Raw genomic sequence first — 22500 nt, 5'->3', positions numbered from 1 at the left:
ATGGGGACGACAGAGGATGAGATGGTTGGATGGCATCACCGACTCTATGGATATGAGTTTGAGTAAACTCCAGGAGTTGGTGATGGACATGGAAGCTTGGTGTGCTGCAGTCCATGGGGTCACTGAGAGTCAGACACGACTGAGTGACTGAATAGAATTGATACTATCCTCCACAGTGGCTGTACTAATTTACATTCCCACCAAAAGCAGAAGAGAGGGGCCGTTCCTCCACATCCTCTCCAGCTTGTGTTGTTTATAGAATTCTTGATGATGGCCATTCTGACCAGTGTGAGGTGACACCTCATTGCAGTTGTGATTTGCATGTCCCTAATAATTAATGATGTTGAGTATGTTTTCATGTCCTCTCTGGCCATCTATATGTTTTCTTCAGATAAATGTCTATTTAGATCTTCCACCCATTTTCTGATTGGGTTTTTTAATTTAAATTGAGCTTTATGAGCTGTTTCTTATATTTTGGAGATTAATCCCTTTACGGTTGCTTCATTTGCAAAGAGTTTCTCCCAATTTGAGAGTTGTCTTCTCTTTTGTTTATGGTTTCCCTTCCTAATTACCTGATGGCTGATTGGGCATACAGATTAATGTTTTAACTTTGAAAGTTGTCTAATTTTCCTTGCAGTCTTATATTTTCTTTCCACCTTATCAGATTGCAGAAGCAAGCATTTTTATCATTCATTATTTCAAAGAACATACTACATCATGGGTACTGCTTTAGGTGCTAGACATATAACTGTGAATAAGTCTCTGATCTTGTAGATCTTATTTTAGTGATAAGAGATACACAACAAAAATACAAATATACATGGTTATAAATGAGCGGTGAGGAGGTGAGATGAGTAGACGATAAATGGGATATCAGTGACAAAAGGAGCCCCACATGCCTCAGACTGAGTTTCCAGCCAGTTCAGATAATGTGGCTGCTTAGTGAACTGGTGCAAAATGACCGCTCAGGACAGTGATATGAATTGAAAGAGAATTGGCAGGGAATGGGTTATATTCTGTGAAAGCAAACCACTGGAGAGTTTTAAGCAGAGAATATTCTGGTATTATTTCAGTTTACGAAGATCACTTTGTGACCCCATGGTCTGCAGCCTGCCAGGCTCCTCTTTTCATGGAATTTTCCAGGCAAGAATACTTGAGTGGGTTGCCACTTCCTTCTCCAGGGGCCTTCCCAACCCAGCGATAGAACCCAGGTCTCCTGCATTGCAGGCAAATTCTTTACCATCTGAGCCACCAGGGAAACCTGGGTTATTTTCTGTGAAAGCAAACCACTGGAGGGTTTTAAGCAGAGAAGTATCCTGGTATTATTCCAGTTTACAAAGATCACTACTCCTGCTGAAAAATGACAAGGGGGACAAAATTGGAAGCAGTAAAACATTTCGGAAGTTTAAGTAACAGAAATTAGAGACATGTACTAGAGAGGCTATCATGGAGATATGAAGAGTTAGACCATTTCAGTATACGCTCTGCTGATAAAATTTTAATGGGAATTAGTGTTGGATTGAATGTGTAATGGAGAAACTGCTTTATTTTCAAAAACAGGATAACTTTACTATAAAGAAAATAAATGAAATTGTATTGGTATGATATACATATAAGTATACAGTAGTTCTGAGAAAAATGAAGCAATATAATAAAGAATAAAAAATGTGGAATACAATTTGGACTTGAAAAACACATCATTATGTTTTTCAAAGCTATGCACTGATGAGTTTCCAAAATGTGCTTAACTACAATATTTGTGATGTCATTAAAAAATATAAGACACAAGTATCTTTTCAAATTACAGTTTTCTGCAAATATATGCCCAGGGATGGGATTGCTGGATCATATGGGAGTTTTATATCTTTTTTAAGGAACCTCAGGGCTATTCTCCATAATGACTGTAGCAACTTACATTCCCACTTACATGCACTCCAGTGTTCCTTGCAGCACTATTTACAATAGCCAAGACATGGAAGCAACCTAATGTCCATCAACAGAGGAGTGGATAATGAAAATGTGATACATGTATACAATGGAATATTACTCAACAGTAACATAGAACAAAACAATATCATTTGCAGCAACACAGAGGGACCTGGAGATTATCATGTTAAGTGAAGTCAGACAAAGAAAGATTAACTTCATATGACATCACTTATGTGTGGAATATAATAAGAATTATACAAATAGACTTTTTATAGAACAGAAGCAGACTCACAGACCTCAAAGTCAAACTTGTGTTACCAGGGGGCAAACATGGGGGAAAGTGATATATCGGGAGTTTGGGATTGACATAAACATGCTACTATGCATAAAATATATAACTAAAAGTGACCTACTGTATTTTACATGGACGTCTACTCAATATTCTGTGGTGGTCTATGTGGGAAATGAACCTGAAGAAGAATACACACACACATACACACACACACACACACACACACACATATAGTTTCACATTATTGTAAATCTGAAACTAACACATAACTGTAAATCAACTCTATTCTAATAAAAAAAAATATATATATATATGATACATTAGTACACTTCAAAGTTAGAGCTGGAATTCTGAATTAGGTGCACACAAAAAACAATTTAGAAATCTGTATGCCATTAAGAAATGTATCTTGTATTTACTAATAACTGAAATAATTAAGGGTACAGAGAGATCATGTGATATTAAAAGTAAACTAACACTGTTATTCTTGATATTCTAATATACAATGCATAAAATTGCTAATATGTATTTGCAAAAATATGATACAGTAAAATTAAAAAAACATCATATTTGAAAAACAAAGTGATTTAATTTTAAAGTGCTTTATCTTTTTTGGCAGAAATAGAATGGCTATAGTTAACATTTTTTATTTTAATAAGACAATATTTTCAGTTTTTTAATTGTCTACTGGGCATTTTCATGATGCTATCTTAGTGATTCTCTTAAACTTTCAGTTTGGTAAGTTTTGCAAACTTTACCCTATAATCAGATCTTACACAACACTACATAATAAAATTGACCTAAAGCGAAATTTAAGGACATCATTTTTCATCAGAACAATTGATACTTAAGGCAAACTATGTTAACTTATTTTTAAAGTTACTGTTAAAAGTCAGGATTCTCTAGTTTTAACTTCACTGAATCGATACCAATTCACTGAATTTTAAAAAAAGTGTACTAATAATGGAGTATTTCTCCTTCCTGCTTTAACAGAGTGATGAATCTTTTCCAAAATTAGAGTACCAGTTTCTCTGTAATATGAAAGTAAGAAAAAAAAGTAAATATTTTGGTGTTTGGTAGTATATACTAGACAGCATATGAAAAAGCAGAGACATTGCTTTGCCAACAAAGGTCCATCTGGTCAAAGCTATGATTTTTCCAGCAGTCATGTATGTGAGAGCAGTCCAATATTATATTATATATATCCAATATTATAAATGTATTACAATATAATACATTTATATTATATCCTAAAGGAAATCAGTCCTGAATATTCATTGGAAGGACTAATGCTGAAGCTGAAACTCCAATACTTTGGACACCTGATGCAAAGAACTGACTCATTGGAAAAGACCCTGGTGCTGACAAAGACTGAAGGTGGGAGGAGAAGGGGATGACAGAGGATGAGATGGCTGGATGGCATCATTGCCTCAACGGACATGAGTCTGAGCAAGCTCTAGGAGTTGGTGATGGACAGGGAGGCCTGGCTGCAGTCCATGGGCCGCAAAGAGTTGGACACAACTGAGTGACTGAACTGACTGATAATATACCAAAGGTTTAAAAGAAAACTTAAACTCTGCTTTTACAATCATCAATAGAAATGCAAAAATTTATTCATGATAAGTGAAATATTAAGTTTACCTCACTATTTCTAGGGTAATTTTTTAAAATATGAGAATTTGACATTTAAAAAACAGTAACTTTGGGGAGAAAGACTTACTAACATAACTTTACCAAAACTATAGGAATTATTTTTCTTTATTGGTTCTGTAAAATGAATTATTATGAAATGTAAAATTATCATACATTTGTTCATTTAAACAGAAGTTACAGGAAATGTGAAACAAGGACATTGGCAAAGGTTTCATCACTTTCAAATAAACTGAAGGTACTCAGGAGACAGTAAATATTATCCAATGCCTAAAATTAAAGTCAGGATTCTCTAGTTTTAATATATTGGATGCATACCGATTCTCTAATGTAATTTTATATACTGATAATGATTATCCTCCATAAAGTTATGATATAGTGATAAATCTTTTTAAGATTTTGAGTATTGTTTATCTCATTTCAATATAAGAAAAAACTTGAATACTTTGACATTTAGATAAGATTCAGAGGGTATATGATATACTTATGTCAAGATATTTTGGTATGACCAAGTTGAAATAGCTTTTTTACTCAATTTAGTAGAGAAAAATAGTTGTTCAGAAAAGCATAGTATCATTTTATTAAAAATGACTGCCGTCTATGTTGTCTCTAAGAGTCAGACACAACTGAGCAACTTCACTTTGACTTTTCACTTTGAAGCATTGGAGAAGGAAATGGCAACCCACTCCAGTGTTCTTGCCTGGAGAATCCCAGGGACAGGGGAGCCTGGTGGGCTGCCGTCTATCGGATCGCACAGAATCGGACACGACTGAAGCAACTTAGCAGCAGCAGCAGCAGCAATTAAATGGAATTTATTATACCCGGGAAAATAGACAACTGGTAAGAATATAAAAGAGTAAAAATAATAAAGTACATATTTAAATTATCAGCAGATCCTTATCCAGAATGTATCGAAATATTCTATCAGAGGACAACTAAATAGATTAATTTACATTTATACATATTATACTTGTATAGTTGATGTGGCTTTATTTTGTTTTTTTAAATACAAGAAATGATCAGAGTAGAGATTGACTATAGAGTCCCTCTAGGAAAGCTGATGTTAAATATTTGACTCTTTCCAAAGATGCTAGTTTTCCATGTAGGGCATTTGCTGTCGCTAGGGCATGTCTGACTCTTAGCAATCCCATGGACTACATGGGTCTTATTTTAATAGTGGATACACAGGTTGGTCAATAGGATAATCAAGTTCAGTGAGCTCACTGGGTTGAGAGAGAATGATAAATGTTTCCAGAGAGGAACTTTCTTTAGCAATTTCTAGGTTTCTTTTCTGTGTATGTATTGGTATAATAAAGTAATAACTTCTAGTGTTGTAACCTCAGTAGTCACAGAAGCACGAATTTGAAATCAAGGTTAGCTAAAGGAAGAATTTATTAGGGAAATCTATACAGTTAATATAACATAGTACTATCATCAATTAATAAAACTTCTCATTGATTTTAAATAGACTTATCTGGCAGTTGATACCAATCCCATTGGCCATTTATTACATAAAATATTTTGGAGTTTATATTTTATAGAGAAAAGGAATTTAGGCTGAATATATTTTATATAATACTCAGTAAACCTGGGAAATAGAGCTCTATGTGATAAAGGTAGGACTCATTCAGTTCAGTTCAGTTCAGTCGCTCAGTCGTGTCCGACTCTGCGACCCCATGAATTGCAGCACGCCAGGCCTCCCTGTCCATCACCATCTCCCGGAGTTCACCCAAACTCATGTCCATCGAGTCAGTGATGCCATCCAGCCATCTCATCCTCGGTCGTCCCCTTCTCCTCCTGCCCCCAATCCCTCCCAGCATCACAGTCTTTTCCAATGAGTCAACTCTTCTCATGAGGTGGCCAAAGTATTGGAGTTTCATAAAGTCCTATTAATATTTTGGAGAAAGTTTAAACAAAGTCTACTAAGAATTCATTAATTTATTCAACAACTATTTATTGAGAAGAAATTCTATTATGTAGCATAAACCGGGTATGTTCCCTGATGAACTGAAGCTCCTGTATGGCCTTGAAGTAACATTCGATACACTATTTTACAACTGCTCACTTTCATACCTGTCTCCCACACTAGACTACATTGTCCACAGCAGCAGGGCCTTTGCCTAACTCATCTGTCTACCGACAGTTAAAATGCTGTTCAATAATCATTTACCGAATGAGAGACACCTAATTATCCAAAAAGCAAAGTTTGCCAAAAGAAAATTGACCATAAAGATTCAAGTAATAGATGAAGGGCCACCAGTACTTCTATTACATTTATAACCAGCATGCATATTATGCATCAGCCGAAGTAATATATACCTCGAAGAACACATACATGGTACGACTCAGAAGTTCCCATTTCTAGGCATCAAACCCTGAAGGCATTAAAGTGGAAGGCACAAGGGCCTAGACATTCCCTTTAAATAGACAGATTATAGAAAGCTCCTTCCAAGCCCACATTTTAAATATAGGAAGACATCTTAAAGTTATGTAATCAAACTTTCCAACCATTCCACACATGTTCCCTAACTTCCCCGACAAGTGAATACATTTCCTGGTTTACATGTTTCCAATGATGGGACAGACTTTTAGGATAGATGGTTTAATTTTCCAATAGCTCAAAATATTAGAGTTTTTGGAAAGCCTTTAAATATTTGAGAATAACAAGAAATTTCTTCCATAAATACTCCTTCCGCCATGTTGAGAATCCTTGGCTCTAATCTTGAGCTCTTCCTCATGCAAACTGTACTCAAGGTCTCTTAACATTTTGATTTCTCTTTATAGGTGTACATTCATTTGCCAAGAAGCAGCTAAAATGTGGTGGCACAAGGCAAAAAGGACACATGAGATAAGACATGGGCAGCAAAGCAAAGAAAAAAAATTAGTATCTCCACTTTTTTAACACTTTGATTTCTATAGCTCCTATCTGGACACTCCAGCTTTTTATTTTTTGAGCCACATTATATTGTTGGCTCATAACGAGCATTCCATCAAATAAAACCTAGATTCAACTACCCTGACTCCAACTTTTATCTGTATTCTCTAATGGCACACTCAGCAATCTTTTTCATGAATAATTACTCTTTGAGCTCTAGTGTCATATTTTGTATTTACTTTCCTAAATAAAATAAAAAAGTAGCAGCAAATGATGTTACCTATCATACACAAGGCAACGTCTTAACACCTAACATATATTAAAAGACAATATGCCTTAGCTCTCACTGTCAACTTTCTCTTATCCTATCATCATATTCTCAACAAATTCTGGGATTTGTCTGGTACATTAAAGGAGTAAATATACTAATCAGAATTTATTAAGCACTAATTATATTTTGAGCACTGTGCTTTTTTTTTTCTTCCCCCTACTATCTGACTTGTCTCCCAAGCTTTATGAGGCAGGTACTGTTATAATACTCTTTTTTCACGCAAGGGAAATGAGACTTAGGAAGGATGAGTAACTTGATCCTGACTTCACAGAGAGCGAGGATCAAAGCAAGGATTCAAATTCAGATCATTCTTACTCCAAAACTCTTAATCACATGATGTGCATATCAATAATAGAACAGTTCAAAAATAATCTGGAAGTTTATAGGGATAAACACCTAATTATTTGAAAGTTCAAAACTGAGACAATTGTCAGTATAGGGACTGAACAGAAATAGAATTATGATCAGTTCTAACCATTACCATTCTCAACAGTCTCCCTCTTCTTTTTAAAATGAATGGTATAGTTTGCACCTAATGATATATGGAGACTAAACAGGGTATGCCATCAAAAGTTTGGAAGTCAGGTCAGAAGAGGAATATCTGAAATTAAAACAGTAAATGGCAATATACATAGCTGAGTGAACTTTATAGGTCTAAAATTTATGATAAACTTTAATCCAACTAGTATTTATTGATTTTTATATGGTATGGAGACTAATTTCATTGTTTTTCATATAAATAATTATCTCAGAATAACTTAATAAGTAAAATGGCCCATCATTTCTCCACTGATCTACACATTCTACTCTGGCAAAAATCATTTTTTTAAATATAGGAATCAATCTATTCCTGTGATCTCTTCGCTGTTGGACTATTTGTCTCTCTCTCTCTGTGCTAATATCACATATGGCCTTAATTAGTATTGATTTAAGAAAGTCTTCATATCTAGTAAATGGGAACATTTTGATTAATATTGGATCTTCACTAAGAATCAGATATTTTCTGGTCAGTTTGTTAAATTTACATAAAAATATTATTGGGAATTTTGCTAAAATTGCGCTCAATTTATGAAAAATTTGAACATTTATTATACTGAGCCTTTCTATTAAGAGCAAACTATATTTTGCTCTAATTTATTTTTTGTCCTCTTATGTCGTTTAGTGCAAGTTCCTAACTTTCTTCTTAAAGGGTTTACACACCTTTTGTGAATTTATTTTTTGTTCTTTTTTGGCAGTTTGTAATTCCCAACCTCACAATGAGGAGAAAAAAAAATAAAAAAACGCTGAACAAACAGAAGATAATTCTTAGCTGCATCAGAGAATTGCAGTTACAGAGCAAACTGTCACCACCAAAACTGGAGAGGCAGAAGACTACAGAGAATCTGAAGCAAAAGTCCCTGAGGCATTTTACTGTAGTATAAGAAAAAATTAAAAGGCTAAGATAAATTCCGGTAATACAATTCCCAAAAGTCATACCACCTTAAAAAGCAGATTTAATCACAGGGTTATAGACTGCTTCCCCACCCTAATACCTCGTACTGCATCAGTGAGGCTCAGTATAATACCAGTGGATTATAAATGAGAAAGCTGCAAAACAAAAAGTCTATTTAAGTGTTTCTAGAGAAAGAAGGACAAGATGGCGGAAGAGCAGGTGCACTCAGAGTACAGTCTCTCTCCATGGATGCATCAGGAAGACATCCACATATGCAGAAGTTCTCACAGAGCACCAGCTGAGAGCTGGTAGAGCCCCTGATCCCTGGAAAACAATATAGGGACCCAGGCACAAATCAGTAGGTTGACGGGAAGGAGGGAGAAGGAGGAGGAGAGTGAATAGGACCTGACCTGCACCCTGGAGTCGGGAGCAGAGGCAAGGGAGAGAGCCCCATATCCGGTCAATTGATCGGGACAGAAGAGACGCATTTGAGCAAACTCCTGTGGATGGTACACATACAGAGAGGGGGGTGAAACCACCGCTGAGCTCCAGGCGCAGAGCGACAAAGGAAGGGGTCTGAAAACTTTTCCATCAGCTGTCTGACAGATTAAATTCACACAATCAGCTAGATGGACTCTATAGCGTGAAGCAGCTGATCTGTGACCGTCCAAATGAAGTGAGAAACACACAGAACAATCTGTGCCAGGGCCGATGTACCTTGGACAGGGATGCAAGTCTTAGTGTACACAGTGGCTGGGAGCTGGATCGTGGGGCTTGGAGAGCAATCTCAGTGCGACGACTGACGATGACTGCAGGGAGACAACTCAAGGAGACAGGAGAGAGGAAATCCATGGTGGAGAATGCCTTTGGAAGAAATCCTGGAGACCATGGGAGCAGGGTGCTATTGCTGAGTCATGTGCAAGGGGTACAGCCTTCACTATAGCTTCCCTCCCCTCACATGCCTGCACTGGCAATTGAGCACTAGAGAAGGATCCCAGCCAGGGGTCTTTGAGCATCTGCTGGGCCAAGCAATGGAGAAGGACCAGACAGGAAGGCACTTTGGGTGCCAGCTGCCAGAGGCTAGAAAAGAATCCTAATAGAGCCATATCTCCCATGCCCATGACCACTGGCTTCTCTGCACACCTGGCACTACCAAGGCTCCTGCAATCAAAGCAGCTATACCACCTCCATGCCCAGTCCTCACTGAAGCAGACCCAAGTCCTTTAGGGCATCCTTGGGAGCAAACCCCTGTGGGTGATACACATGCAGAGATGGGAATAAAACCACCACTGAGCTCCAGGGGCAGAGTGACAAAGGAAGAGGTTTGCAAACCTTGCCATCAGCTGTCTAAGCTACAGATTAAATTCACACAATCAACTAGACAGACTCTTTGTCTGTAGAATATATCAAAGGACAGTGAGTGTTTCCACAAAAGAAAACACTCTAGCTCTGGCAACTGGGGTCACTGGAGAAAATCAAATGCAGGAGAAGGGCCAGATAGAGTCTGAGCTGTCCCCGCATCAAGTCCAGGGACCAGGCCTCCCCAGCACTACAGGGTCTCCTAGGGAGGCAGAAGTGAGCTGTGGCTCACAGTGGGAGAAAGGACTCTGAGAGCTGAGACCTGAGAAAAAAACATTTATTTTTATTCTCATGTTTTCACTTGCTCTGCAATTCATTCCGGAATTTTTTTTTTCTCTTTATTCTTTCTTTGTTGTTGTGGTTGCTGGTTAAAACAACAAAGTCTGGATGACAATACATCTGTTTACAACATAGTCAACCAAATATTGTAAGCCCACTGTTGAGGCCCTACCACTCAGGAAAACAACCACCACAACAAAAAGATTCCTTTCCAAATATTACTGCTTACTGACAGTGCATCTGGTAACCCAAGAGCTGTGATGGAGATATACAAGATTCATGTTGGTTTCATGACTACTAACATGATATCCATTATACAGCCCTTGGATTAGGAAGTGATTTTAACTTTAAAACCTTAATATTTAAGAAATAAATTTTGTAAGGCTATAGCTGCAATAGATAGTGATTCCTCTGATGAATCTGAGTAAACTGAAAATCTTTTAGACGGAATTCACCATTCGTTATGCCTTTCAGAACATTTGCGATTCATGGAAAGAGATAAAATATCAATATTCATAGGAGTTTAGAAAAAATTTATTCTGATCTTCATGAATGACTTCAAGTGGTTCAAGACTTCAGTGGAAGAAATAACTTCAGATGTGGCAGAAATAACATGACAATTAACAGCAAACATGAGCTTAAAGATATGACTGAATTGTTACAATCCCATGATAAGACTTTAAATGATGAGAAGTTGATTCTTACTGATGAGGAAAGAGAGTGTTTCTTGAAATGGAATTCACTCTTGGTGAAGATGCCATGAAGATTGTTGGAATAACAGAAAAGAGATTCAGAATATGATGTAAATTTGGTTGATAAAACAGTGGCAGAGTGTGAGAGAATTGACTCCAGTTTTGCAAGAAGTGCTCCTGTGGGTAAATTGCTATTAAACAGCACTGTATGTTACAGAGAAGTCACCCATAAGGGAAGAGTTAATCAGTGTAGCAAGATTCATTATTGTCTTCTTTTAAAAAATTGCCTCAGACCATGACTTTCACCAACTACCACCCTGATCACTCAACAGTTATCAACAACTGAAGGTTAGCAAGTTTTAATCAATCAAGTATTTTTAAGTAAGGCATGCACATAGTGCTTTGGACATAATGCAATTGGACATTTAATAGGCTGTAGTGCATAACTTCTATACTTATACATACTGATAAACCAAAAAAATCATGACATTTATTTTATTTGCTATTTCTGCTTGATTGATATATTCACTTTACTGTGCTGGTCTAGGACTGAACCCAGAATATTTCCGAGGGATGCCTGTAATGGCAAATTATTCTGAAGTTTATGTGGGAAGGTAAGAGATGCTGAAAACACAACAAAATACTGAAGAATATATTGAACCACTATGTACTACATCTGAAACTAATATAATATTGTAAATTGACTATATTTCTATAAAATAAATAAAGATTTAAAACATTAAAAAAAATCAGAAAATTGACAGTATCTGATATCAAGACTATAGTAATCCAGAAATGTAATATTGCTTTATTAGTAGACACATGATTCAATGAAGCAGAATAAAGAGCCCAGAAATTTACCTACACACATAGGGAACTGACCTTTGATAAAAGATCAAAGGCAATGGAGAAAGGATAGTCTTTCTAACCAATAGTGCTAGAAAAACTGAAAATTCATAGGCAAGAAAATTGAATTCTAGATAACTGACTTTACACCTTTCACAAAAACAAAGATCAAAAATGGATCATAATCTTAAATATAAATGTGAAACTATTAAAATTTTAAAAGATAACATTGGAGAAATTCTAAGTGACCATTGGTTTGGATTCTTTTTTTTTTTTTTTTGATAAAACACCAAAAGCACAATATACAAAAGAGAATAATTGATAAGTTAAAACTAATTAAAATTAAAACTTATACAAAATACACTGAAAAGACAATGGGATGTCAAGCCACAGACTAAGACAACAAATTAAAAACATATCTGGTAAAAGATTTGTGTTCCAAAATATACATAGAACCCTTAAAATAGCGACTCAAAAGTTGATCAAAAGATCTAAACATTCATCTCACAAAAGATGATGTTCAGAAGACAAAAAGGTAAAATATGAAAATATGCTTAGCTTCACAATTTGTTAGAGAATTGCAAGTTAAAAAATTGAGTAACCACTTTAGAATCCAGAATATTGGCAAGACTAAATCTTGACAAAATTGTAGAGTAACAGTAACTTTCATTCATTACTGGTAGTAATGGAAAATGGAATAGCCACTTTGAAGATAGTTTGGTAATTACTTTAAAAAGCTAATGTAGTCTTACCTTATGATCAGCAAAATTTCACTCCCAGGTATTTAGACAAATAAGTTGAAAGCTAAAGCCCACACAAAAACTATAAGGCGTGTTTATATCAGCCTTACTAATAATTGCCAAAAACTGGAAGCAACCAAGAAGTCTTCAACAGATAAACTGGTAAGCAAGCTGTGATACACCCATACAATGGAATATTACTCAGGAACACAATAAAAAGAAATGAGCTATCAGGTCATGAAAAGACAGAGGAAACTTCAAGGCATATTTTTAGTGAACAAAGGTAGTCTGAAAAGGCATAGCTGAAATGGCTCTGGCTGGTGTTTCCAACTCTATGACATTCTAGGAAAGGCAAAGACTATAAAGCTATTAAAACCACTCAGTAGTTTCCAGAGAAGAGGCATGAGTAGGTGCAACAGAGGATTTTCAGGGCAGTGAAACTCTTCTGTATGATATTGTAATGCTATGGGACTTCCCCAGTGGCTCAGTGGTAAAGAATCTCCCTGCAATGCAAGAGACACGGGTTTGATCTCTGGGCTGGGAAGATCCCCGGGAGGAGGGCACAGCAACCCACTCCAGTATTCTAGCCTGGAGAATCCCATGGACTGAGGAGCCTGGTGGGCTACAGTTTAGGCATAGCAAAGAGTCGGGTAGGACTGAAGCGACGGAGCATGCACGCACGCAGGCACTATAACGCTATGTGATATGCATTTCTCAGAATCTGTAAAACTTTGACACGAAGAGTGAAGTCTGGTGCAAACTATTGATTTTAGTCAGTAATATAGCAATACTGACTCAACAATTGTAACAAACACCTAATAAGGGAGAAACTGTGTGAGTGTGTATAGAAGTGGAGGGCGGGGTGAGAATAACTGTATTATCTGCTCAACTTTTCCATAAACCTAAAATGGCCCTAAAATTAAAATCTATTTTTTTTAAACCTGGATATACTTTTATTATTTCTAAAAAATTATCTAGCATTTATTCTGGGTGTTCTGTTAGAAAGTAATACAACTATGACTAAAGATAGTTTTATTTCTTTAAAAATCCTTACATTTTTATTCTATTTTATTACCTTATAACTAGAAGTAGCTGTGCAATGTTGTTGGAAGTGGGGTAGAAGAGCAAGTACTTTGTTGTTTTCCTTAACTGTATTTTTCCCAACACCTTACTTTATAGTGTTCACATTTATATGTGGAATACATAAGGCAGCTGTGATTTTTGTTTTTGTAGATGCCACCTTTGATTAAGTATCTTCTTTGCTTTAATTCCAAGTTATCATAAATGGAATTAAATTTTCTTGAACACCTTTCTGAATCTATTAAGGTGATCATATAGAGAATTTCCTTTAATACTCCATATTACTTTTAAGACAGAAGGGAGACCAGCCCTGGATTACTAAGCTAGGTTAAATGACCATGGCCTCCTGTTTATATTTCTCTGGCATCCTGTTTATATTTCTCTGGCATCCTGTTTCTTCCCTTTCAAAACAGGCATCACATTCATATGGCTGTTCAAATTCTCCATATGACTGTAATACCATGAGGAAAGATGAAGTCTCTATGCTTTATTTATTAGAACCTAGCAGTGTTCTTTGTCCAAACTGGGACTCAATAAAATGTTTTTCAATTAATTAGTGCATAAATATGAACATCTCTACCAGCAGCCAACTGCCACTCCAGATTGGAAGATACTCTCATCCCTTGGGCATCGTTCGTTGCAGACAAGAACGGAAGATACATTGCACTGTTGCCAAAAATAGAGAAATGTCTGCACTAATACTAAAAGTTAATTAATAATTCAAAGACATATTGTTTACATTGCAATTATTTATATACTTTGATAATGCTTTTGATTATGAATACTTGTTAAACAATGTTGTGTATTAGAATACCCATTTGAAAATTTCTCAGAATATTAGAATTCGCTAAAGAAGCTGGAAGATCGAGTTTACAGAAGTATTTCAAGAAACGCCTGTGTACTGGGCCCCTCAATGGACAACTTATTTTCTTAATTGCAATTTTTGGTTACTTATGTTACCAGAACATCACTATATGCTACCATGGAGTCAATGTGTGTAAGATCTCAAACAAAATGTCAAATTGTTGTAAAAAAATGAGTTAAAAAAAAAAAACAATAAATCATCCTTAGCTATTTTACCTGTAAGTGATGTGCTTGTGTTGCCACTTCTGGCCTGTTAATGCATACCGCTTCCGACGAATATTAAATCTGGAGCTACCTCTGGTCTGGTCAGGCACACCACATCGAGGCCTCTTCATCCAGCTGCAAAAAGCAACATTTTCCAGTTATTACCCAACAAATCTAAATACTAATTTCCAAAAGAAGTCCAATGAGAAGTTATGACAGTGATAATAAAACTGGGAAAAAAATTAATAGAGGAAATTTTATTTAAAAATATATGTTTGGGAACACATGTACACCCATGGTGGATTCATGTCAATGTATGGCAAAACCAATACAGTATTGTAAAGTAAAATAAAGTAAAAATAAAAATTAAAAAATATATATATATATATTGAGATTTATAAAAAAGGAAATTTTGTCAGTTTTATTGCATTTGAATCTAAGAAAAAAGTATATGTTTTCTCCTGAATGATCAAGAATCACTAGTTTATAACTCATATCCTTTAGATAATTTTTCTAACTCATTTTGAGCTAAATGAAGAGTAGGTATTCTGAGGCTTCTAACTAGAATCTGCTGCTAACAAGAAATGTGATTTTGGGCAACTCTCATTCATAAAATGAGACTTTTTACAATAAATTATAACTAAAGCCTCTTATAGCTTTATGTTCAATATTCAATAGTTTTAAAAATCTACTACATGGCCTTAAATTTCAGGACTCAATGAGATATGCAGATGACACCACCCTTATGGCAGAAAGTGAAGAAGAATTAAAGAGCCTCTTGATGAAAGTGAAAGAGGAGAATGAAAAAGTTGGCTTAAATCTCAACTTTCAGAAAACTAAGATCATGACATTCGGTCCCATCAATTCATAGCAAATAGATGAGGAAACAATGGAAATAGTGACTGACTTTACTTGGGGGGACTCCAAAATCACTGTAGATGGTGACTGCAACCACGAAATTAAAAGACACTTTCTCCTTGGAAGAAAAGCTATGACCAACCTAGACAGCGTATTAAAAAGCAGAGACTACTTTGCCAACAAAAGTCCATCTAGTCAAGGCTATGGTTTTTCCAGTGGTCATGTATGGATGTGAGAGTTGGACTATAAAGAAAGCAAAGCACTGAAGAATTGATGATTTTGAGCTGGGGTGTTGGAAAAGACTCTTGAGAGTACCTTGGACAGCAAAGAGATCCAACCAGTCCATCCTAAAGAAAATCAGTCCTGAATATTCACTGGAAGGACTGATGTTGAAGCTGAAACTCCAATACTTTGGCCACCTGATACAAAGAACTGACTCGATGGAAAAGACCCTAATGCTGGGAAAGATTGAAGGCGGGAGGAGAAGGGGACAACAGAGGATGAGATGGTTGGATGGCATCACCAATTCAATAGACATGAGTTTGAGCAAGCTCCAGGAGTTGGTGCTGGACAGGGATGTCTGGTGTGCTGCAGTTCATGAGGTTGCAATGAGTTGGATATGACTGAATGACTGAACTGAACAAGGAGATATATGCTATACTTTTCTAGCTTACACATAAGGAAATTATTTTAAAAAGGCAAATAACATTTGCATTTTTCCATTTTTTTATTCTTTTCAGTTTAAGCATTTTGTAAATAACAGCCATTCTCTCTGAATTCTTCATAATAACCAAATTTAATGCTTAAGAATTTTTTTCTGAATGTGCGGTTTCAGTTCAGTTCAGTTCAGTCGTTCAGTCATGTCCGACTCTTTGCGACCCCATGAATTGCAGCATGCCAGGCCTCCCTGCCTATCACCATCTCCCAGAGTTCACTCAAACTCACGTCCATCAAGTTGGTGATGCCATCCAGCCATCTCATCCTCTGTTGTCCCCTTTTTCCTCCTGCCCCCAATCCCTGCCAGCATCAGAGTCTTTTCCAATGAGTCAACTCTTCGCATGAGGTGGCCAAAGTACTGGAGTTTCAGCTTTAGCAACATTCCTTCCAAAGAACACCCAGGGCTGATCTCCTGTAGAATGGACTGATTGGATCTCCTTGCAGTCCAAGGGACTCTCATGGGTCTTCTCCAACACCACAGTTCAAAAGCATCAATCCTTCGGCACTCAGCCTTCTTCACAGTCCAACTCTCGCATCCATACGTGACTACTGGAAAAACCATAGCCTTAACTAAACGGACCTTTGTTGGCAAAGTAATGTCTCTGCTTTTCAATATGCTGTCTAGGTTGGTCATAACTTTTCTTCCAAGGAGGAAGCATCTTTTAATTTCATGGCTGCAGTCACCATCTGCAGTGATTTGGGAGCCCAAAAAAATAAAGTCTGACACTGTTTCCACTGTTTCCCCATCTATTTCCCATGAAGTAATGGGACCAGAGGCCATGATCTTAGTTTTCTGAATGTTGAGCTTTAAGCCAACTTTTTCACTCTCCTCTTTCACCCTCATCAAGAGGCTTTTTAGTTCCTCTTCACTTTCTGCCATAAGGGTGGTGTCATCTGCATATCTGAGATTATTGATATTTCTCCCAGCAATCTTGATTCCAGCTTGTGCTTCTTCCAGCCCAGGGTTTCTCATGATGTACTCTGCATATAAGTTAAATAAGCAGGGTAACATTATACAACCTTGACATACTCCTTTTCCTATTTGGAACCAGTCTGTTATTCCATTTCCAGTTCTAACTGTTGCTTCCTGACCTGCATACAGGTTTCTCAAGAGACAGGTCAGGTGGTCTGGTATTCCCATCTCCTTCAGAATTTTCCACAGTTTATTGTGAGGTTTAGTATCACACAAATAAAATTTAAATATTAACATTAGGAAAATAAAAAGTTTGGTTTTGATTTATTGATTGTTAATTCTTGTCTATGGAGAAACATTTTCATGATTTTGATAAGTTTTTCATTAGTGACTCATAAAATAACTTTACCATTCATTGGGTCATTTAATTTAACAATTACAAACTAAAGCAGAATCTTCATGATGTTACATGCTTCAGAAAGTGGAAATGAGAAGAATCAATTTTCATTATATTTCATCAAATACTTAATTTGTATACTCTTTATATGGTAAATAATTGACTACAGAGATGACTGTCTAAAGATGTCCATTTCATGAAAATGAATGAAATAGTTAACATATTGCATGGATAAATCAGCTAACTAGCTTTTATAAACATAATAATGTCCTGCAACAATGAAAGCACAATTTTAATTTTCAATAAAGATAACACTTTTCTGATAAGCATTATACATTTGTCCTCTTCTATTTTGTTGCCAGTAATAATGTAAACACCAGAGTTATCAGGCTTAAAAACTCCATTCTCATTTATAATGCATTGTAGAAGTACTTGAGAAAATCACTTTCCCTTTTTTTAAAGTCTCCATACCAAATGAGACGTCTTGCAAATGCTGATGTCTAGAAGGCTATCCAGCTCTGTGAAGCTGAAGTCTCTGGAACTAAGAACTGAGACATCTTACTTCCCAGGACTCTCTTAATCACTAAATTTGAAAGACATTTCACTAGACTACGAAACAGTCCAGGGCCGGGGATCTACATACTGCCAGCACCTGTACAATTCCTAGCATTTAAAAGATGCTTAATAAACAGGTGAATAGAGACATTTTTAATAAAAACATATTTTCATTATATTTTATAAGATCTAGATATACTCAGCTAACAAATATTAAGTGTTAATGATAGACTGATGAAAATTTCAATGGCTTTTATATATGAGTATTTCATTAATAATACTCTGAACAAAAAATTATATTTCTTGGGTAAGTACTTATTCTGACTTATCTCCCTGAAAGTATTGTGAGAATAATACTGAATTATTAAATATTGATAAATTTAGTTAATGCGGGTTGTGACTACACTTACATTTAGCTAATGAAAAGATTTAAGCAAACACTGCAAGGAAAAATTATTTTTAAATGGATAGTAGGATAAAAGTTGACAATTTGTATTTAAACTGATATGTTATCAGGATAAAGTGTATTTTCAATGAGGACATATTCTCTAGAATTACTTCCACAATATACAAAATTAAAAGATGAAAGCAGTCATGTTTTTTCAAACATTCAAACTTATTAATGTCAATCTCCATTTTAAGTCGTGTACATGTTGGATCAGTAAAAACCTTCTCAGTGAAGCACTGCATCTTCCAAAGGACAAGGGTTTTAGGGATGAGTACTAATTTGGTTCCTATGCTCAAAGATGTCTCTGCGAAGTTCCTTATGCATTTCTTTAGCTTTATCCCATTTCATATAATTTTTTCTCATGCTCCAACTATTTACTCCTTCCATCCTGATCTATTTTCATCTATTTTCCTACAATATTTTTAAGCTTTTAGAATATGCTAAGGGATATATGAAAAACATGTGGATAAAAAGATAAGATAAGCTCTTGAAGAGCTCCCAGTTTAAGTTAATACAGCATGATAGGAAAAAAAATAAATTACAGTATAATTGGTTAAGTAGTCTCACATCTCCATGTAGCCATCTTATCATCATTTCTAACTTTACATGTAATTTAAAAATTATAATTTTCCAGCTCCAAAATGGCAACAATTCCTCTGACAACTTAACTCAGCCAAAAGTCTTTATGAATGATATAAGCAAGATACACAGGTAACATCTTCCACAGCTCTCTGTTCACGTCTAATCAGTCATCACGTGGTCTCGTCTGCCTCCAAAAACTTCTCCGTAATTCTCACTCTTAGCAGTGCCTCCTCACTCCTAAAGATAAATCTTTTCAAAGCACTGACGTGTTTCCCACATGTTGTGAGCACAAAATGCTTTTATAGACACAATCTTATTCAGGCATCCTCAGCAAGGGTAACCCTTGTTCCCTTAATTCCCAAGAGCCACGCAAGTTCCTACAGAACTGTATCACTGATCCTGCTCTTGATGCCAACTGTCTTGCTGTTCACACTGTTCACTGAATCCAGGGTAGGCAAGGCATGAGCTAAGAGGATGGAAGGAGACTGGAGGAGCCGCAGGAACTGCAGACACGCTTATTCTCTCCTGGCTGACACAGCAGCCGTGACACAGCCTCTCTACTGGTTGGCACATCAGCTGGAGCAGCAGCCACATGATACCCACGATGGAGCCATAACTCAGCCATGACGTAAGCTCACAGAAGCAACCACGATGCCACTCTGCTGCAGCCCCAGTGCTCTAGCAGCCAGAGCTTTTGTGGTGAGGCTCTTACAGGCGTATCGCACAAAGCAGCCCATGACCAAATGAGTACCTCATGACCAAGCAAGTACCTTGAGACCCAGTGAGTACCTCGTGACCAGGTGAGTACCTTGTGAGGAAGCGAGTACCACGTGACCAAGCAAGTACCTTGTGACTCAGTGAGTACCTTGTGACCAAGCAAGTACCTCGTGAGGAAGCAAGTACCTTGTGACTCAGTGAGTACCTCGTGACCAAGTGAGTACCTCGTGAGGAAGCAAGTACCTTGTGACTCAGTGAGTACCTCATGACCAAGCAAGTACCTCGTGACCAAGTGAGTACCTCGTGAGGAAGCAAGTACCTCGTGACCAAGTGAGTACCTCATGACCAAGCAAGTACCTCATGATGTGTATGTGCAGTGCTATAAGTGATCTCAGCTGTACACAAACATTATTTACAAAACCTGGGGCCAGAGCAAGAGGCTATGGGGCAAGAGAGACAGACCAAGCAAGTACCTCGTGAGGAAGCAAATACCTTGTGACTCAGTGAGTACCTCGTGACCAAGTGAGTACCTCATGAGGAAGCAAGTACCTTGTGACTCAGTGAGTACCTTGTGACCAAGTGAGTACCTCGTGAGGAAGCAAGTACCTTGTCACTCAGTGAGTACCTCATGACCAAGCAAGTACCTCGTGACCAAGTGAGTACCTCGTGAGGAAGCAAGTACCTCATGACCAAGTGAGTACCTCATGACCAAGCAAGTACCTCATGACCCAGTGAGTACCTCATGACCACGCAAGTACCTCATGATGTGTATGTGCAGTGCTATAAGTGATCTCAGCTGTTACACAAACATTATTTACAAAACCTGGGGCCAGAGCGAGAGGCTATGGGGCAAGAGAGACAGACCAAGCAAGTACCTCGTGAGGAAGCAAATACCTTGTGACTCAGTGAGTACCTCGTGACCAAGTGAGTACCTCATGAGGAAGCAAGTACCTTGTGACTCAGTGAGTACCTTGTGACCAAGTGAGTACCTCGTGAGGAAGCAAGTACCTTGTCACTCAGTGAGTACCTCATGACCAAGCAAGTACCTCGTGACCAAGTGAGTATCTTGTGAGGAAGCAAGTACCTCATGACCAAGTGAGTACCTCATGACCAAGCAAGTACCTCATGACCCAGTGAGTACCTCATGACCACGCAAGTACCTCATGATGTGTATGTGCAGTGCTATAAGTGATCTCAGCTGTTACACAAACATTATTTACAAAACCTGGGGCCAGAGCGAGAGGCTATGGGGCAAGAGAGACAGACCAAGCAAGTACCTCATGAGGAAGCAAGTACCTTGTGACTCAGTGAGTACCTCATAACCAAGTGAGTACCTCATGAGGAAGCAAGTACCTTGTGACTCAGTGAGTACCTCGTGACCCAGTGAGTACCTCACGACCAAGCAAGTACCTCATGATGTGTATGTGCAGTGCTATAAGTGATCTCAGCTGTTACACAAACATTATTTACAAAACCTGGGGCCAGAGCGAGAGGCTATGGGGCGAGAGAGACAGACCGCATCATCTTGGCTAATTTGTCCCTTCCCTACACTCCATTCCTTCAGAGTCTCTCGCCTCATAGTCTACAAGCAGTCCATCTTCCACGATGTTTCCTTGGCGAGTAACACTAACCCTTGGATTTACACCTTGCAATAGCAGTAGCTACAACAACAAACAGTGGCATCCCCAATACAGGGCAAAACCCAGCGTCAGGTATCATGCTGCAGCCCTTGCCCTCATGGGCCTAGAAAAGACACCCCCCTCAGGTGGAGTGACTTCACCCTCTTTGGCCAAGTCCAGCCCACCATCAGGCCTTGTGAGGCTGCGGGAAAGCCTCCACAGGGGCAACTCCACTCCTGCGGAATTTTTATTAAGGACCCACAAAGCCCCCCACTAGCACCGGGCCCACCCCTTCAAGGAGGGGAATTTTTTGTGTATTTTCCACAGCCCATCCACAAAATTCCAAATGCTTTCACACTGCTCTAAATCTGCAAGAGAATCAGAGATTAGTAGCAGATCCTAGGACACAGCGTTTACAGTACTGTTCTAAGTCTATATCATACAACATAGGACAGAGGTTCTGACTTGCTGTAAAGAAGGTTGCATTTGGCACCGGCATCAACCAGGGCCATTACTCTTTCTACATTAGCTAGTGACCAGCGAATTCCAAGTTCTACTTGGAGCCTCTGGTCCCTGTTTGGGTTTTTCGGGCAGGCGCCTTGGCCTGAGTTCTGTTCAAAGTGAAAAAAGGCATCATCGAAAGGGTCATCCTCAGGCACCACGTAATCTTTTAACTGAGCTGCCCAGAATCTCTGGCTGTGGGTGCTTCTCAAGCCTGGTAAACTGCTGCTTTGATCTCAGTTGCCTCCATAGCTCTAGGAGCAGAGCACTGGGCTGTCCACCAGTTTTATTTCTGTCAACTCCCGCTGCCAGCAAATCAGCCCACATTTGCATTCTTGTTACTTGGATGGGGCCTTTACCAGCTCGAGTCCCCTTTGAGGTCGTCACGCTTCTAATCCCCTTTGCCTGCAGCCTTCCCTCTATTTCTCCCAAGGGAGCCACCATTGACATCACCTCATATCTGGGGTGCCCACACAGGGGGCAAGAATAGCAGTCAGGGATCCAAAAGTGGTAGACAGGGCACTGTTCAAAACTGCGTCTTGAATGCCACAAGTAAAACGCTCATCTTCTGGGCCTCGGGTGTTTGGGTTAAACATTGATCGCTTCATGCCCAGTTCTCT

At 37.9% G+C, this 22500-nt stretch overlaps 1 protein-coding gene across 2 annotated transcripts in view; it reads right to left on the bottom strand.

Moving 5' to 3' along the window:
• Positions 1 to 22500, bottom strand: part of MMP16 (matrix metallopeptidase 16) — a 379172-nt gene that overhangs the window by 164254 nt on the left and 192418 nt on the right. For both annotated transcript variants that reach the window (XM_069600663.1, XM_069600664.1), the window contains exon 3: positions 14586 to 14708. In XM_069600663.1, coding sequence (XP_069456764.1) covers positions 14586 to 14708 — 123 coding nt within the window. The remainder of the gene's footprint in view (positions 1 to 14585; positions 14709 to 22500) is intronic.

This window comes from Ovis canadensis, chromosome 9 (genome assembly GCF_042477335.2).
Source record: "Ovis canadensis isolate MfBH-ARS-UI-01 breed Bighorn chromosome 9, ARS-UI_OviCan_v2, whole genome shotgun sequence".
NCBI lineage: Eukaryota > Metazoa > Chordata > Mammalia > Artiodactyla > Bovidae > Ovis > Ovis canadensis.
The sequence above is the reverse complement of the archived record's forward strand: the minus strand, read 5'-3'. Positions and strand labels throughout refer to the sequence as shown.